Below are 17,561 nucleotides of genomic sequence, written 5' to 3'. Positions count from 1 at the left end.
TTGGACGCAGTGTATGGTTCCTCTCGAATAGACGGGGGCAAGCTCTCGTGTTTCACACTACCCTCACCGCAGAACATGCAACCCCTCTGTTGCGTCTCACAAGAGCTCCAGCTCTGGTAAAGGGTTCGCGCTTCATGTTGATCGGGTAGGACTTGATAATCATTGGCGTCTCTTCGGGAAGATGTAGCTTGCACATATGCATTCGCGGTCTGTCGCTCAAATGCTTCCTGAACACCATTGTCTTCGTTGAGGAGCATTGAGTCTTGAACCATGCCCGCAAGCCTCTTCCACAATTCGCTCCCTATCTCATCGAATTTGACCGGCACACTGATCAATCTTCGACATTCCTTGGTCCCCTCATGCTGTGGTAGGTATCCAAGAGCAACCAGCTCTGGCATCGTCAGAGAACATTTGATTCTTGTCTGGCTCCAGTATTTGCTCCACCGCTCGTTGACGAAGTCCCGTAGGAAGCCCTTAGCTTCATATATTGAGTCTTGTCTCTGTTGGATGCGTAGTTCTTCAACAGCTTTCTCTGCTTCCTCCTTGAGAATCAGCATTTGCTTGTTCTTTTTCCCTGCTCGAGATATGATGGGGATATGGAGCTTGCCCAAGCCGTTGGTAGTCACCATTGTTGATACTGTTTTGTGCGACGAGTTGACAACTGAAGAGTTGATATTGGTAGGAGGAAATGACCGAGGAATTCTTATACTAGATAAGTCCAACTACATCAACTGTCCAGTGTCTTTTTACTTGGGACACCTTTAGGGAATTCTAAATGTTTCACCTTGGAAGTAGGTGTTCGATATGCCTTTCGATACAAACACGAGCCCAGGCCAGCCCTAGAGATCTGGCTTTCAAACGCTGGTTTGGCTTTGCCAATGATAGACAATGTGAAATTTGAAGGCAAAATAACCGTAAGTGGTTTGTGGAATGCAGTTTGCAGTCTTCTTTGCATATCTGAGTCAAAGAAACTTCTACATAGTAGGTCATAAATGGAAGCTCAGGCCAAACACTTTCATTGATTTATATACTTCTTCTATAGGAGCAGGTGCGTGTTGCTAGGTTTATACTGGCTACTTCAGCTGGTTGACTGCGAGCTTATTTCAGCAACATGACCTCCAACCCCCACGCCTCCATGGATGGGCTGATGCATCTATAAAGCTTATTGTTCCCTGACAACAATAAGCTTGAATCACCATCTGTATTGTTTTCTTCATCGAAGACAGTCACTCGAGTGCTGCCCATCGATTGGCTGAGGTCAAACACCAGCTTGAATGCTAACCATGATTGGGCAGCGTCTCCAAATTGCCTTTGAAGACACAGCTTTGTTCTACTTGACATAGACCGACTGCCATCCATTGACTGATTCGAACGAAAGTTTTCATCATAGCTTTTGAATTGACATCCAAATTACTATCTACAGCTCGGTCTGTCCTTCGAACGTTTTCAGGGTGTTTCTTGAAGCTTTAGATAGGTGAGTGTGGCCGGAGATACACTGTCTTGAGACATTACATTTCTTGAAAAGCGGCAATTCCATCTTGCAGTATTGTATCATTGGCCGTTATTCTCTTAATTAGATTATAACTTTGGTTCATTCATCGGCCATCTAGCCAAAGACAAAAACTCAACATAGCGCATGGAGCCTCAGGCTTGAAGACTGATTCAATGTGTGTCTATAAACTCAAGGGGGATGATGTCTCAATAACCTACTTGAAAGTTCTAGAATTGGCTCTCCTTGGCTCTCCTACAGTTTGTTCTATTTGATGATTGGTAAACAGTTACATTTGCAAGACCCTCGTCTCTAAAGGCAATCACTTGGAGATCTTAGACATACACACACACACACACACATATATATATATATATATATGCAACTCAATCTTGAAACACGGAACTGCGACGGTTTCGTACATTCGAAAGAGTCCACGAGGAAAACGGGCCGTGGCCCTGTTATGTTCAGCTCATGTAATGCTTGTACATGAGCCTTGTTGGTAGGTTGGAAAAGAAAGGGGTACTCACTTTATTCCTCAGATCTCCTCAAGGAAGATGTCAGGTTGAAATAGAGGTGAAGTTGAGATGAGAGTATTTAGAACAACTCTCACTTGAAAAGAAGAGCTCGCCAAAATAGTGAGCAGAATTTGATCCGTTCACCTTCAAGATTCTTGTTCCTTCCAAATTTTCATCCCAACTTTGGTCGCTTGGGTGACTCGCGATTTTGCGATTGTTGTTGACCTGCCTAGTCACCTGTCCTCTCCCATCTTCCTTTTCCTTCCCAACTTTCTTCCAGCGACGTCCGACTTCCTCAGACAAACCCGCACCCATCACACATCAACAACTCCTCCATCTCCATCATCACCACCGTCACCGTCACCATCACCACCACCATCACCATCATCATCATCATCGTCATCTTCTAGACGAGAGAAAATGCCTTCCAAGACAATGTTCTTGTTCCTCCTTGCGGCGTTTATCGCCATCTTTTTACCCCCCTTCCTCATCTCCTCTAAGCACCTCGAGGTGATCGGCGCGCTCGTCCAGGCCCGCGATATCGCGGTTACCGCCTTGGTCGACGCGCCCCCTCGTCTGTCCCCCTTCCTGTCCCATGCCGTCATCATGGTTGACACCCTCTTCGCGCTGTACGCACAATTGTGCGGCGTGCTGTCGTCTGGCCCCCTCGTGGAATCTCGTTACAGGACCCATAGCTGTTACGAGAGAATCTACCGTGGCAACGACATTCTTTATCCGGTTGGGAATGCCCACTTCGCGATGTACCAGGGCTTCTGCAACGGCGTGGAACGGGGCCTTAGGCTCCCGGGTTTCGTAGACCGGGTGCCACTGCCCCGAACTCCCGTCCTCCTTGCGCTCCTTGGCGTCGTGGGCATGGCCCTCTTGCCCGCCCTCCACATAACCGCCATACGTGGCTCCCGACTCGTTGTCCGCTTCGCAAGACGCCTCACGGCATTTGGTCAGAGTTTCCTCGCCTGTGCCGTGTCGATCGTTGTCTCGACTCCCATTGTCGTCAACGAGACGTTCCGGCAGATTGCCTTGCCCATTCCAGCCGCAGTCAATATCATCAGTGTCATCGTCGCCGGCCTAACCAGCATTGCTTTGGTCATCTTGACCATTGTCACATGCTGGGGAAGCCAGATGTTTGACGCTGCCTACGCGTGGTGGACCGGCGGAAGAAAGTTCTCGGACGTTGCCGGCGTCGACAAGGGCACCCAAACCCCGAGGAACTTGTCGGGTGTTTGCAAGGAACGAGCTCTCGACTGCAAGGACATGGTCCGTCGGTACATAGCGGCCGACAATGCTCTTGACAACGAACGTCACCAGCATCGCGACGACATCGCGCGACGAGACAAGGTCCTCCGAGACCGAGATGCCGAAATCCACCGTCTTCATAGGGCACTGGCGGCACGAGACAAGAAACTCGTGGCTGTGAAGGAGGAGCTTGCGGCCTCAAAGATGGAGTCCGCAAAGTCGAGCCAAGATGCTCGCAAGGCCAGTAACGAGCAGAGTCTCGAGCGAAAGCTCACTTCCCTCAAACAAGAGGCGAAGTTTGCCGAGCTCGAAGGCGACAACATGCGCCTAGGAGAGCAGTTGATCGCCGCGAACCAGAAGATTGAGGCTCTTGAGAAAGACCTCTCGAACGAGAAGCACGCCCGCGCCCAAGAGCAGAAGGGAACTCTGGAGGCAGCCCAAGCCGCAGTAGGCTTGAGCCAGTCAAAGGAGGCAGAGGCGGCGCAAAAGGTCGAGAGACTCGGGCAAGAGCTCTCAGCCTTGAAGGACAGCCTCGCCAACGAGCAACAGGCCCGGCTGGAGGTAACCCAGAGTGCTGAAGCGCACATTCGAGCGCTTGAGGCAGAGGCGACCCAACGGATCGGGGCCCTCGAGCAATCCCTCGCGGCGCAGCAGCAGGAACATGCTGCCCAGCTGCAGTGGAAGGACCTCGAGGCAACCCAGGCCAAGGGCCGTCAGGCCGAACTCGACAAGGTGGCGGAGCACAAGCTGGAGAGCATCCAGCGACAACTTACGGCCGAACGAAAAGCCGGTGCCGAACGGGAGGTGAAGCACTATAACGCTTTGAAAGACGCCGAGGCAAAGTTCGAGCGGCTTGTGGAGACAAGACGGCCAAAGAAGCAGATCTCGGACTGGCCAGTCGAGGACTTGTTGGAGGAGGTGGTTCACCTCGTCAACGAGGAGAACCCCTTCGCTGACAACGTCACCACCTATTATTGGGCACAAGAGCTCAAGGGGAAGTTGAACAAGAAACTTCCATCAGAAGACGTGCCCGATTCTACCAAGGAAGCGGAGCCGTCCGAGGAGACTCAAGCCTCCGCAGCGAGTCTCGCCGCTCGGCATATCAAGCCTTGCAAGGGTCCTTCAGCCAAGTTGGCCGCTGGAGGTGGCCGCAAGGCCGAACAAAAGTGATGCGGTGCTGCAACTGCAGCAATGCGGACGAAATCCTGGAGTAGTAGTGTCCAGTACAACGAAAGTGCTGGATACAACTTCACGGGTTGAAGTCTGGGTGGAGTGATGAGGTGGGGGTTCAGCCTTGGCAAGTGTCCCAGAAATTGACGTGCCCACGTCCCCCAAAAAAGAGAAAAAAGAAAAAGGCCAAAAAAAAGTCTGGCAGCAGGATCTATCAAGGATCTCGCACCTTCCCGATCTAAATATACTTACCTCATGTCAGAGTACTCAAATTCGACGACGAGTCTTGTATCAGTATTTCTCCAGTCTCAAATCGCGTCGCTTTACTAGACATCAGCCTCACCGCGCGCCGATCTTCCGACAACGCTCACAAGTGCCCCTTTTCTCTGCCGCCGGTGCGTTGTGTGGCGTCGTCTAGCTCCTTTGGCTATTTCCACATTTCTCACAAAACAAATCACGACTGGAGGGGGCCAGAAGAGATGCCGAAGGCGTTGATTACCTTTTCAGATGGGCGACCATCTACAATAACCAGGGGAAACCCATATTACTCAACCAAACTTGTTCGATTTCATGAGACGAGAACGAGGTGACTGCGGCTTCAACGGACAAGGTCGAGGCAAAAGGTCGTGCAAGCGGGTCATTTATCACGCCGCTGTTGGGGTCCCCTCCTCGTTCGGTCCCGCCCAATGACACATGGCGGACCATCACCCTGACAAAATGTCCATCCTTAGCCTCATTGGCCTCCGCCGTCAATTGTGCAGCTTGCAGTCGCTAGTTCATAAGGAAATCTACGACTCGCTTGTAGTATCCCAAGAAGGAAGCCTTCAAACCTCATTGTGGGGTTGTGGAGAACGGATCCATGCGAGATCTCACTGTCTAAGTTATCCTCGAGAGCATTCAACAAGGAGGGCAGTCTTCATCGATATGGATAGTTTATGAGCATGTCGATGTGCAACATGCTATTTCGTCCTGTACGCCATCTTGAGCCACCGTTTGGACCTTGCATTGGTCATTAAAGTTGCAGCTCTTGGCCTTGGTGGCTTGAGGCGCCGTTCACGAAACCATTCCTTACTCGAGTAGCGGGACCTGCAGCGTGGAATGGGGGCACCACCATGCTCTAATCGAGAGACGATGTTTTTCAGCTGACAGGGGTCCTGACACCTCCCATCGGCAGGCACACACCGTTACCCCAAGGGGTCTCTATTCGCACGATGCCCAGAGTCTGCCTATCATGGCGTCTTTGGCGCGGAACTACCATGGGTGTGGAGGAGCGGCAATGTTTGCAGTCTATTGCAAATTCCCCGTCAATAGATTTCCCTCCCTCCTTCTTTCCCCATCAACCGAGACCTTGGGCTGATGTGACGTGATTACTTCCTACATTCTTGCCTTTCTTTGGTACCTTTCTTCAGCAAGCATTCGTCTTGGTCTTATCAGCCATATACGGCCGCAATAATGCGGCATTCACACCTTCGCTTGGTGGTACCACTTGCGCTCTCCGCGCTTTTGGTGAAAGCCGACGTCGTCTATGTTACAGACCTTGCGATCTTCACGTATCTCGTAAGTCGCGTCTTCTCAGCTCGATAAGACTCATTGACTCACAAATATCGCAGGCGCCATGCGCAGCATCTGCGGTTTCCGAAAATATCCAGTACCAGACGTACGACCGCTGCCCAGAGTCTGTAACCGACCTCCAAGGATGTATTTGCACCCAAGACAACAACTTTGCTTCAATCTCATCGGCGCTGTCAAGCTCGGTTAGCGCGAGATGCGGCTCTACCGCCAGCGATGATCAGGCATCGGCCCAAACAGTGAGCTCAAAATATGTCCAGGACGTTGCTCCATCTAACACGCGGCCTAGGTGTTGACTGCGTACTGCAACCAAGATGACTTGCCAACCTTCCCGACACCGACAAGTCCTGTTTCCGCATATATCACTGATATTGCCGAGTTCGAATACCTGGCCCCCTGTGCTGCCAGCGGTCTATCATATGCAGTTCAGTACGTCTTCTTCCAAGAGCCCTCCCCCTGTATGTCACCGATAGAAATCCAACTAACAATTCTATAGAAGCATGGTGAGATGAAATGCGACGCCGTCTCGACAAGATACTGACATTGATAGACCGCCGAACTTTGCCCACCTGACGCTCCACTTCTCGCGACTTGCGCATGTCAAAAAAATCAAAACTCATTATTGATTAGCCAAGCCATTAATACCGATGTCAAATACTCCTGCTCGTCGCATTCAGAGGACATCACGTCGGCTCAGGCCATGTTCTCTGCATACTGCGCCATGAACGATGGAACTTCCTCTTTCCCAACCCCAACTGACCCGTCTGGAGAGAGTACGTCTTCCTCACTTTTCTGTACCCAGAGGGTTCAACCATGCTAATTTCAATCCAGTGACTTACTTCATCACTGCCCTGACACAATTTTCTGCTCTTGCGCCTTGCGCCGCCAGCGCTGTTTCCTACGCCGTTGAAGCTGTAAGCTCTCCACATGCTATCGCAACACTATTCTCGATGTGACCAATAGCTAAACCATAATAGCAAACCTGGGAGCTCTGTCCGACCGGGGTGGAAGCACTAGCTTCGTGCGTATGCATCAAGGAGAGTATGTCTGGCTCGGTTTCTAGTACTATCACGTCAGAAGTCAAATGGTCGTGCGATTCGACAGCCAGCGCAGATATAACCTCTGCCCTCGCCGTCTTCGACTTCTACTGCAGCGCAGTGAACGGCTTGGTTGAAGCTGCGGGAGTGACAGAATCTGGTAATATTTCACTCGGACTTCTCTTTCCTGATCCCCTCAGCTAACTCAGTCACAGAATCTCAGACTCGGCCAACAGGTGCGACCAATGGTTATTATAGTACCACAGGACCAAGTGCTACGAAGGGTGGCAGTTCGCCTAAGAGCAGTAGTGCTACAGGAAGCGGAGGATCGAGCTCGGGAGACAGTGGTAGTGGAAGTGGCTCCGGCGGCTCTTCCAGCGGTTCAACTGATGACGGATCCAAGTCCAATACGGCCGTCATTGCTGGTGCAGTTGTCGGTGTTGTTGGAGGGCTTGCCCTCATTGGTGCTGGAATCTGGTTCATCATCAGACATCGCCGAAACAACCGCAATAACATCGCACAGTCAGTACAACAAAACCCATCGACCGACCCATCCTATCCAGGCAAGCCCGAATTAGCCGGCACAGTACTTGCGGTACCTCCTCCATCGCACAGCCCGAGCCCCAGTATGATGAAGCAACATGGGCATCCCTCTCCAGTCCCGTCACCAAGACCCGACACAATCTCTCCGATCTCTGGAGGCAATAGTCCATACTCTCCGCCCCCGCCGCACGGAGCCGAACTACATGGGCAGCATCCTCCCCCCTTCCCTCCGGCAAATACCTCGGAATTGCAAGGGCAAAATGCCTACCCGATGCAACCTACATACGCCGGATCCCATCCGCCATCACCTGGACATGTGCAACAGTATCCTGGTGTACAAGAGGCTTATAGTCAACCTATCTACGAAGTCCCAGGACAACAGCAGCGACCTATATATCAGGCAGACTCGAGACCTGTACACCCACCTAGGGCTGAGTTGCAGGGCATGGGATGGCAATCAGGACCAGTAAATGAGTACCATGAGATGGACGGGGCAGGCTATGGCCAGGCCAGGTGATAATCGCTCGTGCCAAGCAGCCTTGAGAGCATGTCTTGAAAGAGGAATGATATGGAGTTTTTTGAGGTTTGGAGTCATACGCAATGCATTTAGCGCTGTTTGGCAGATATCCTGGGGCTTTGACTCCTTGAAGCGGTATTCATATCTGATACTGTAATAAACTTGATATAATACTCAAGGCATGCGGATGGTTCTTCCGCGTTGGAACATACAGAGAAAAGTTGGCTGATAACTTCGGCAATTAGTTACTACCACGTACTCAACATCCAATAATTAGACAGATGGTCAAGATAATGAGGCGCATTGCGGTGCACTGAAAGAACCATATCCAGCAACTATGAATGCCCTAACAGAACCCTCCAGAGTTGCAAACCCTAATGAGAGATTGCCTCGCAAGATAAATACAACTAAGTAAAATACAAGAGACCAGCAGTGATTTTGCCTATGATTACTCCGACCTCCTCCATCCCCTCTTGAGCAGTTCGATTGCTGGATATTGACCAACAGCTCAAGCCGGCCAGCAATCGACTTGGACCTCGTTACGCGTAGACGCTCGAATGGCTTCCTTGACCCACGAGGCCTTGCAGGCGAAGAAGGTGTTGAATTTAATGAAGACCTGGCCATCATCGTCGAGATGATTGCATTTGAACATTGTCGGACTGCACATTGCAAAACCGCGGACGTTATCGAGCAAGCCAACTCCGCATCCGTCCGGGTTGTACTTGTAGTCGTTAGGGTAGCTGACTTCCCACGACGTAACGAGAGGCCATGGCGTCCAAACACAGTACTTATGCGGATCGAGGACACCGCCTTGTCTGGGTTTAATGGTGCTGTTGTTTCCAGTCATGTCTGTTTCGTTGTACCCAAGCAATAGTCTCTGATTCGGGGCGGGAGTCGCATTTGCTGAAGGGCTCATGGAGATGGCCAAGACCGCGAGCAGACTTTTGATGAAGTGCATTATGGCTGTGTGTGACGTGGGTTATGCTCAGTAGAGGAGTGCAGTCAATGTAGTTGACCCTAAACGATGGTCTTGAGCTCTCCGACTCGCACGTCTATATAGCCTTGGACGGATTCTTAAATATGTGTATGAGAACATATTATATGAGAAATGATCAAGGCATTCACAAGTTGAGGCTTTATACGTGAATACCTTGGTAGAGTCCACGGTACCGGAGAAACATCACGAATCCCTCGGTGAGGGTGTCTGTGTGGAGCCATCCTCGGAGATCCGCTGGTTCGACGCTGTACCCAACATAATGGCGTGTGGTTCGACCGAATATTTAATTAAAAGCGCACTCAGTTGAAATCATATGTGGGCGATAAAAGTGCCTCAATGTTTGAAGCCAGGAGACGAGTCGATGTTGTTTAAGAAAGACATCGTTTTACTCGCTGCTGTGTTGAAACTCAAGTAGTCACGCAGCTACATGAGCTGGCTAGGCCTACATTTCATCTTGGCTGCGAATCCTTGGAAATAAGTAGACATTCATGTATCAAAGCATTCACACGAGGAGAAATGAACTCTCCGAGAACTGGTATATCAAGACTGGCACCTCAAGAACAACGATTACACTGTCGCCATTTCATATATACTGGGTATACGCAAGTTATATCCGTGGCATAATATTTCCACCGAAATATGTGTCCTGGGTACAAGGACGCTGATACTGTGACATGGAATCCTCACCAAAACTTGCCTACTGAGTATAACAAATCAACCTACCGAGTATAAGGGACTAACCTACTGAGCATAAGCGACCAACACACTGAGTATAAGAGATTAACTTGCTGAGCATATTAGATCAAGCTATTGAGTATAAGAGATCACCTTTTGAGTATAAGAAACCATCTCCCGAATATAAGGCATCTTAATATACCAGACATGCCATTTGGATGGAGTTCCCATGATCTACCCAGTACGCTCATTTAGGGGGGATTTCAATGAAATACCCACAGGCTCCTTTTTGGTGTGAATTCTATGATACACCCACAGACGCCCTTTGGGTGTAACTTCTATGATGTATCCACGTACTCCATTTGGGTGTAGTTTCTATGATATACCTACAGACGCCATTTGGATGGGATTTCAATGATATACCCACGGACACCATTTGGGAGTGAATGCTATGATATACCTAATAGGACAATTTCTCGTATTGATGTAAAAATAGACCATGTGGCTCCTCACCCAAGATTCGCTATCAATGTATGACCTAGAAACAGAAGCAATGTATTAGAGATCCATGATGATTTCGGAAGTGTAAGTGCATTTCATTTCTGCGTTGTAGGTAGTAGGTTTTCTTGGACAGTTACGCGGGTTTGCAGGTGGTCTACCATGCTTAAAGCATCCAATGAGGAGGACGGAGCGACCTCTAAAGTTAGGCCAATGAGCACCGAGGTGCCGTCACCCAGCAGCGGCAGAAGAACAAGGGGGCCCCACTACAGCTCTAGAGTCACCCTTGCAGTGTAACCGTGCACCTTCTGAAAACGGGTGCCTCTTGTTGGTGCTTTCCACCTCAAAGAAAACATCACCAGCCGACCCGACCAGCCCTCACTCATCTTGCGCCTCTCTTTCATTTCCTGCGCGCGACCACCTTCCTTTATCTCTACACAAACGTACATCTCCATTCTCAAATCATCGACGCGACGTCGTCTCGTCGTCAGATCGATACTCTCCGATGATCTGAGATTCGAGTGCTCAATTTAATCACCGACAAGATGGCAGCCGCCACCGTGGACCTAGGCTACCTATCCACCCACCTCGGCGTCCCAGAGACAACGCTGACCACAGTCACGACCGATCCTACCGCGGAACTTGTCAATAGCGTTCTTGAGGCTGTGGTCGCGAAGGCGCGCGAATATGACACACTGTACTCAGAGAAACTCCAGGTCGACATCGAGCTCGAGAATGCTGTACGAAGCGCCGAGGCGCGTTGCCAGTCATTCAAGGCAACGGCCGACAAAGCCCTGAAGGACGTAGAAGAAATACGACAGAAACTTCAGGATGAAGGTAAGGACCACCGTGAGGGATGCCGTTTGTTCGCGACCAATCTAATCGTTCCTTTCGTTATTTTTAGAATCATCTCGTCAGGCTCTTCAAAACCAGCTTGAGTCTCTGAAGTCCTCCACGACAACATCACAATCGCAACTCGATACTCTGCGCGCGCGCATCACATCACTCGAGACATCCAACCGAGAGACGCTTGCGATCGTTGAGTCGAAGACAACGGCGAACGCAGAGCTTTCGGAGGAGCTTCAGAAACAACACCAGAAAAACCTTAAACTCGGCCAAGAGATTTCGTCTCTACAGCAGTCCGTACAGGCAGCGCAGGCTGCTGCAAACAGTGCGAAGTGGCGTGAGCAGAACATTCAACAAGAACTTGCTCTGGCTCGTAAGAATAATGAATGGTTCGAGAACGAACTCAAGACAAAGAGCGAAGAGGCTCTCAAGCTGCGGAAGGAGAAGGGCGCCCGGATTGCTGAACTGCAGCGTATCAACGACGAAGCCTCTTCGAATATCGAATCACTCACCCGAACAGAGCAACAACTTCGGTCAAGGCTAGATGAAGCGCAAAAGAAGGCTGATGAGGCTCTCTCAAAGGTACAGCAGCTTCAAGAGGCTGCAGCTCGTTCTGAAGATGCCTTTAGACAGGAGCTTGAGTCTTCTAGGCGCTTGGTTGAGCTCAAGGAACAACAAACGGAGACCCACCGGAACAGATTGCGAGAAGTTGAGCAACGGCTTGAGCAGGTGAAGGATGATTGCGAGAACACGGTCCGGAATGCTAATCACAATCTGGAGCAAGAGAAGATGCACCATAGTGAGGCCTTGGAGAGAATTCAAACGCTGGAGCATGATCTGGAAAACGCACGAGTAAATCAGGCTGTCTCTAATTCTCGACCACAGACACCACAGCCTAATGGATCTGTATTTGGCCGCATGGCATCTCCATCAGGTACACCGGCTTCAATCCGGGGCAAGGCCAGCACAATGGCGACACAGACTCTTACTGAACTGATCAAGGCTCAAGCTGAGCTCAGGGAGGAGAAGAGGAAGAATGAAACTCTGAACAATGAAATCGAAGAAATTCTATCCGCACTGGAAGCTAAGGGTCCAGAGCTTGACGAGCTGCAAGCCGAAGCTGAAAGATTGCGAAGGGAGAATATTCAGATGACACAACTTGCAGATGAGAGTTATCAAGAACGCGATCTAGCCAAGAAAGCTGCAAAGAAAGCCGAAGCTGCAGCCAACACAGCCCAAGCTGAGATTAAGATTCTTCGTGCGCAACTCCGGGACCTCAGCAGCCAGATACAGCTCCTCGTTTTCAACATGCATGCACAAGAGAAAGGTCTCGACCAACTCTCTGAAGAGGAGGCCCTACATTTTGCCAGATTGCAGCGAGGAGAGGTTGCGGAGAATGCCTTGGACGATATGTCTGACACCCACCAGTTCATTACCGAGAAATTCGTGGCATTCAAAGATGTCTACGAGTTGCAGTCCAAGAACCAGGAACTTCTCAGAGTCACTCGAGAGCTTGCTGATCAAATGGAGAATGAGGAGGCACTGGCGGCCAAACAGCAGGCAGCGAAGGACCAGCAGGAGGTCATTCATCTTCGTGAGACAGTCTCGCGCCTTCAGGATGAAGTCCGTTCAATGACAACTCGGATGAAGAGTCACATGCAAGAGCGCGATATGTTCCGTCGCCTTCTTCAGCAGAAGGCCAGCGCCGCTGAAGTCATCTCGGCTGCGGACGGCCAAGAATATGCTGGCGGCCATCGCGAGGTGCTTGCCAGCATCGAGCAAACGTCTCAAACGGATGAAAGCACACTGCATACCGCCCTACGAGAACTTCAAAACAACTTTGACTCGTACCGCAATGAGCAGGCGGCCGACCACAAGACAATGAGGGAGCATGTAGATAAGCTGTCTGCGGAGAAGAGCTCTCTGCAAAGCGAGATCGCCAAGATCAGGAGCCAACTCGATCTTGCTGCGGAACGATATAGCATGCTACAGTCAAACTATACCGCGTTGCAGAACGAGAACAAGGAGCTGCAGAAGCGGAACCAGAGTTTTTCGGAAACTGCAGCTAAACAGGATATTCGTACACAACAATTGGCGGCAGATCTTATTGAGGCACGGGCACTAGTTGACAGCATGACCAGCAAGAAAGCAAACCTCGAGGCGGAGAAGGAGCTGTGGAACAGTATTCGCGAACGCCTAAGTCAAGACAACGAGAATCTATCCCAAGAAAAGGCGCGCCTAAACACGCTTCTTACTCAACATCAAACCCTGCTTAATGAGCGAGAACTCCACGAGTCCGAAACTCGACGGAGGTTACAAGGCCAAATTGACTCCCTCGAGACTGAACTGAAAACAACGAAGCGGAAGTTAGCTGAGGAGGTTGAAGAGAGCAAAAAGGTCCAGTTGAGGAAAGAATTTGATGCTCAACAAAACCAATCGCGAATCGATGATCTTGTCACTCAAATCAACAAGCTCAAGCAGGATCTCACGGCAGCACAAACAAGTAAAGACCATCTACAAGCTCGAGTTGACGAGCTCACTGTTGAGGTTCGCAATGCTCATGAGCGTGCTGAACGACTGCAACCTCGGCCGACTCCTAGGCCGGGCACTGGTGGTCCTGCACAGGTCGACGAGGAGACAGAAGCTCAGATCCAGGAGCTCATTAATGAAGTCTCTGATGTCAAGCGTGATCTTGATCTGGCCACCACTCATCTTGAGAGTGCCAAGGCGCAGGTCGAACAATACAAGGACCTTGCTAAGGCAATGGAAGAGGAGCTGACCAGCGTGAACGCGACTCAAGACGAGTATCGTGAGGAAGTTGATGCCGCCCTAGCGGCAAAGGACACGAGAATCAAAGAACTCGAGCAGCGGGTTGAGGACCTGTCGGCTGAGCTTGCCAATACCAATAATGAGCTGTCGTCTATTCGCGATTCTCAAGCTGAGTTCACTCGAAAATTTGAGGACGAGAAGCATATCCTTGACGCCGAAATCGCCCGACTCAAGGATGAAGAAGATCGTTACAAAGAGACAGCCAAGTACCATCATCAAGATCTACGTGCTCAAGCTGAAATTGCCACCAAAGCCCAACAGGATTACGAACAGGAATTAGTTAAGCATGCTGAAGCAGCCAAGGCTCTACAAAGCCTGCGCTCTGAATTCAATCAACTCAAATCCGAGTCAGCTGCCCTGAAAGCGGAGGCTGAATCCGCAAAACATACTCTAGCCGAAAACGAACGATCCTGGACAGACCGCGAAGAGCAGCTTCATCAGGAGATTGGTGAATTGCGAGAGAGACGCAAAGATGCCGATCGACAAAACAAGCTGCTACAGGAGCAGCTCGACAGCGTGTCATCACAAATTTCTGCCATCCAGCAGAGTCGTGCTGCTCTTGCTGATGAGCCTGAAGCTGGTAATTCGTCAGTTGTTGGCGGTGAAGCCGAACGCCTACGGGAACTCAACGCTTATCTGAGCCGTGAGAAGGAGATTCTGGAAGTACAATATGACTTGAAGGTGCAAGAAGCCAAGAGACTTCAACAACAACTCGAGATCAAACACTCTCAACTTGAAGAAGCACAATTGAAGCTTCAACAAGAACGCGCAGCCAGAGCGGACACTAGAACCTCGATTTCACATCAAGACCTCATGAATAAGCTGAACGAGCTCAATTTGATTCGCGAGAGCAACGTGACTCTCCGGAATGAGAACCAGCGAATGCAGGCTCAACTCGCGGAGAAGTCAGCCAAGATTGAAGAGTTGGAAGGCAAGGTACAGCCTCTGGAGGCACGAATTGCAGAGCTTGAGAGTCAGAAGACGTTTGTGGAGGAGGAGATGAAGCAATTGGGCGAGGATCGCGATAGATGGCAGAAGCGAACGGAGGGCATCCTTACGAAGTATGGCCGCGTCGACCCTGCCGAAATGGAGCAGATGAAGCAGACTGTGGCCGATCTCGAGGCCGAAAGAGATGCCCTGAAGCAAGCCGAAGAGCCACTAAAGGTCAAGATCCAGGAGTTGGAGACTACCATTGAAAACGACAGAGCCCAATGGAAGGCAACACGAGAGAAGATCGTAGAGCAAGCCAAGGAACGCAGCCGACAACAATCCGCAAGAATCAGCGAAATGACCGCCCAGAAGGCTACTATCCAAGAACAACTCGACGCCGTTACACAACAGTTCACAACTTGTCAAGCTGAACTGGCTCAAGTCACTCAGGAGAAGGCAGCTCTGGAGGAGAAGGCAAACAATCTAGAGCAACAATTGGCATCTGCTCCTAGCAGCTCTGAAGTCATCCCCGTTCAGCCAACTGCAGACTCTTCCGACCGCGTGGCAGAATTGGAAAAGACACTTGAAGACATTCGCCAACAGCTAACTTCGATGTCTGAACTTAAGTCGGCTGCCGATCAAGAGGTTGCAAATCTCCGCACTGAACTTGCCACTGCGATAGAGGCACGAGACAAGGCACTCGAACAGCTCCAGAACGCCCCAGCCCAGAACGGAGACGCAGTTATGCAAAATGGAGTTGACAACCCCGAGCCGAGCGCTCCTGCGCAAGCTTCGAGCGATGCTGACCGGGTAGCATTGGAAGAGAAACTTGCTGCAGCTGAAGCCAAGGTGGCTGAGTTGGAGGAACAAATCGATGCCAGAGTCAAGGAGTTGACCGCCCAACGGAGCAGTGGCATGCGGGAGCAGCTCAATAACAAGTTGCGCGAAGCTAAGACCAAATTCGAGAAGGATCTCGAGGAGGCAAAGAAAGCAGCTAATGCCGAGCTTGACTTGCGTCTTCAGCAGGAACGGGCTATTTGGGCGGCTGAACAGAATGTCTCTACGCCCACTCCAGGCGCCACAGTATCAACTCCAGCCAAGCAAGAGGCTGCGGACCCTCCACAGACTCCCACGACTGGCTCGACTTCTGTACTCATAGCCGACTTCGCGAAGCTCAACGATAACGAGGTTCGTGAAGTTTTACAGAAGAATGGCACTCTGAAGACCATCTTCTCTAATAACTTGAGGAAGAAGTTGACCGAGGAGACCAAGAAACTTCGCGATGAAGTTGAACAAACTGTCAAGACTGAGTGGGAGACCAAGGTTAGTAGCGCTAAGGAGCAGGCCACCATGATGGAGTCTAAGAAGTCTTCCCTTCGTATCAACATGGCCGAGAACAAGCTCAAGAATGCAACGGCCAAACTCAACATCGTGGAAACGGCGGCAAAAGACACTCCACAGCGTCCTGTTGGCGAGGTCTGGGCTGTCGCCAAGGATGCAAAGGCCCCACCTCCACAGCCTGCTCCTGCTGTATCCCAATCAACAGCATCTCCTGCTGCACCAAGCAGTAAGTTATATAGAGGATATCTTAACGTTATCCTTAAGAAGGTAGAAAGCTAATTTGTTCATAGATACCACCACTCTGCCACCTGCTGGTGCTGGTCTACCCCAGCCAGTGAAACCCGCACAGGCTCCTACATCAACACCTGTTGGCACCGCGTCGCCGTCGGCGAATTTGCCTGCAAACCCTTTCCAGAATGCTACCGCTGCAAGCCAGCCGCCGTTGAATCCCTTCGCAGGAGCACAAACGACGCCACAGAGCCAGCCACAGGCTCAGACTCAGACTCAGCCTCAACCCCAGACCAACGCTCCTCCACGAACCGGCATTCCAGTCCCAGCGAATCGGGGCGGTGCTCAAGCTAGAGGAGGTCGTGCGGGTGTCTATCAACACCCTCGCGGTGGTCGTGGTGGTGGGCAAGGACAAGGACAACGGAATGCGAGCGGCAATCTAAATCCCTCGGCCGAGAACTTCAACCCTGGGAACAAGCGTCCACGAGACTCGGAGGCTGGGACTGCTGGACCCGGTGGTGCCAAGCGACAGCGGGGTGGAGGAGGACCACGGGGAGGTTGAGACAGGCCTCCATCATGCTTTCTAACATGGCATGAAAGGACCCTCGAATCACTTTTTTTGCTTTTTCTATGTGTTATCTAAGCATCGTGGCAACCGACTATTAGGGCCACGCATTGACAGGAGAAAGGTCGGACGGATATGGGAAACATTGGTGGAAAAGTTTACATGCTACGGCTATTTTCCTTGCTTGTACTATGTCTACTAGGTATCAGGGCGATTGCTAAATCAAAACAAAGATACTGTTATCTAATGGCCATAGTTGTCACATTTGCAAATCATGACAGTCTCGGTTTGTTTTGTGTCCCCGTTTGCCCCCTTGCAAGGACCTCAATGCGGCTCTTTCTCAGGGTGACATCCGTGAGTGAAACAGTTGACGTATTGACATCAATTTGGGGAGCCATTTGCGTGCAGCCTCTCACCGCCAGGAATATCTACATTTAGCCAAGAATCGCTATAGAGGTTATAAACAGTCAGGCGGAGCGGGCAAAGACCCCGGGATTGTCCGTCCGGAAGACAATTCAACGGAGGCGGCTGAGAGAGGTGGCAGGTGTCACAAGG

General features: G+C 50.8%; 2 protein-coding genes across 2 annotated transcripts; both read left to right on the top strand.

Annotated features, from left to right (window-relative positions):
* Window positions 1-2,427: 2,427 nt before the first annotated feature.
* On the top strand, window positions 2,428-4,431 carry UCRPA7_724 (hypothetical protein; the record flags this gene model as incomplete). Its single annotated transcript, XM_007913318.1, has 1 exon — window positions 2,428-4,431. One exon carries the CDS (start codon window positions 2,428-2,430, stop codon window positions 4,429-4,431), a length of 2,004 nt encoding a protein of 667 aa, XP_007911509.1.
* Window positions 4,432-10,812: 6,381 nt separating this feature from the next.
* UCRPA7_723 (putative filament-forming protein) lies at window positions 10,813-17,003 on the top strand (the record flags this gene model as incomplete). Its single annotated transcript, XM_007913317.1, has 3 exons — window positions 10,813-11,104; window positions 11,172-16,439; window positions 16,504-17,003. 3 exons carry the CDS (start codon window positions 10,813-10,815, stop codon window positions 17,001-17,003), a joined length of 6,060 nt encoding a protein of 2,019 aa, XP_007911508.1.
* Between the last annotated feature and the right edge of the window lie 558 nt (window positions 17,004-17,561).

This window comes from Phaeoacremonium minimum (assembly GCF_000392275.1).
Source record: "Phaeoacremonium minimum UCRPA7 unplaced genomic scaffold PA7_03_scaffold_40, whole genome shotgun sequence".
Classification (NCBI taxonomy): domain Eukaryota; kingdom Fungi; phylum Ascomycota; class Sordariomycetes; order Togniniales; family Togniniaceae; genus Phaeoacremonium; species Phaeoacremonium minimum.
Note: the sequence above shows the minus strand (reverse complement) of the source record. Positions and strands in the feature narration are given on the sequence as shown.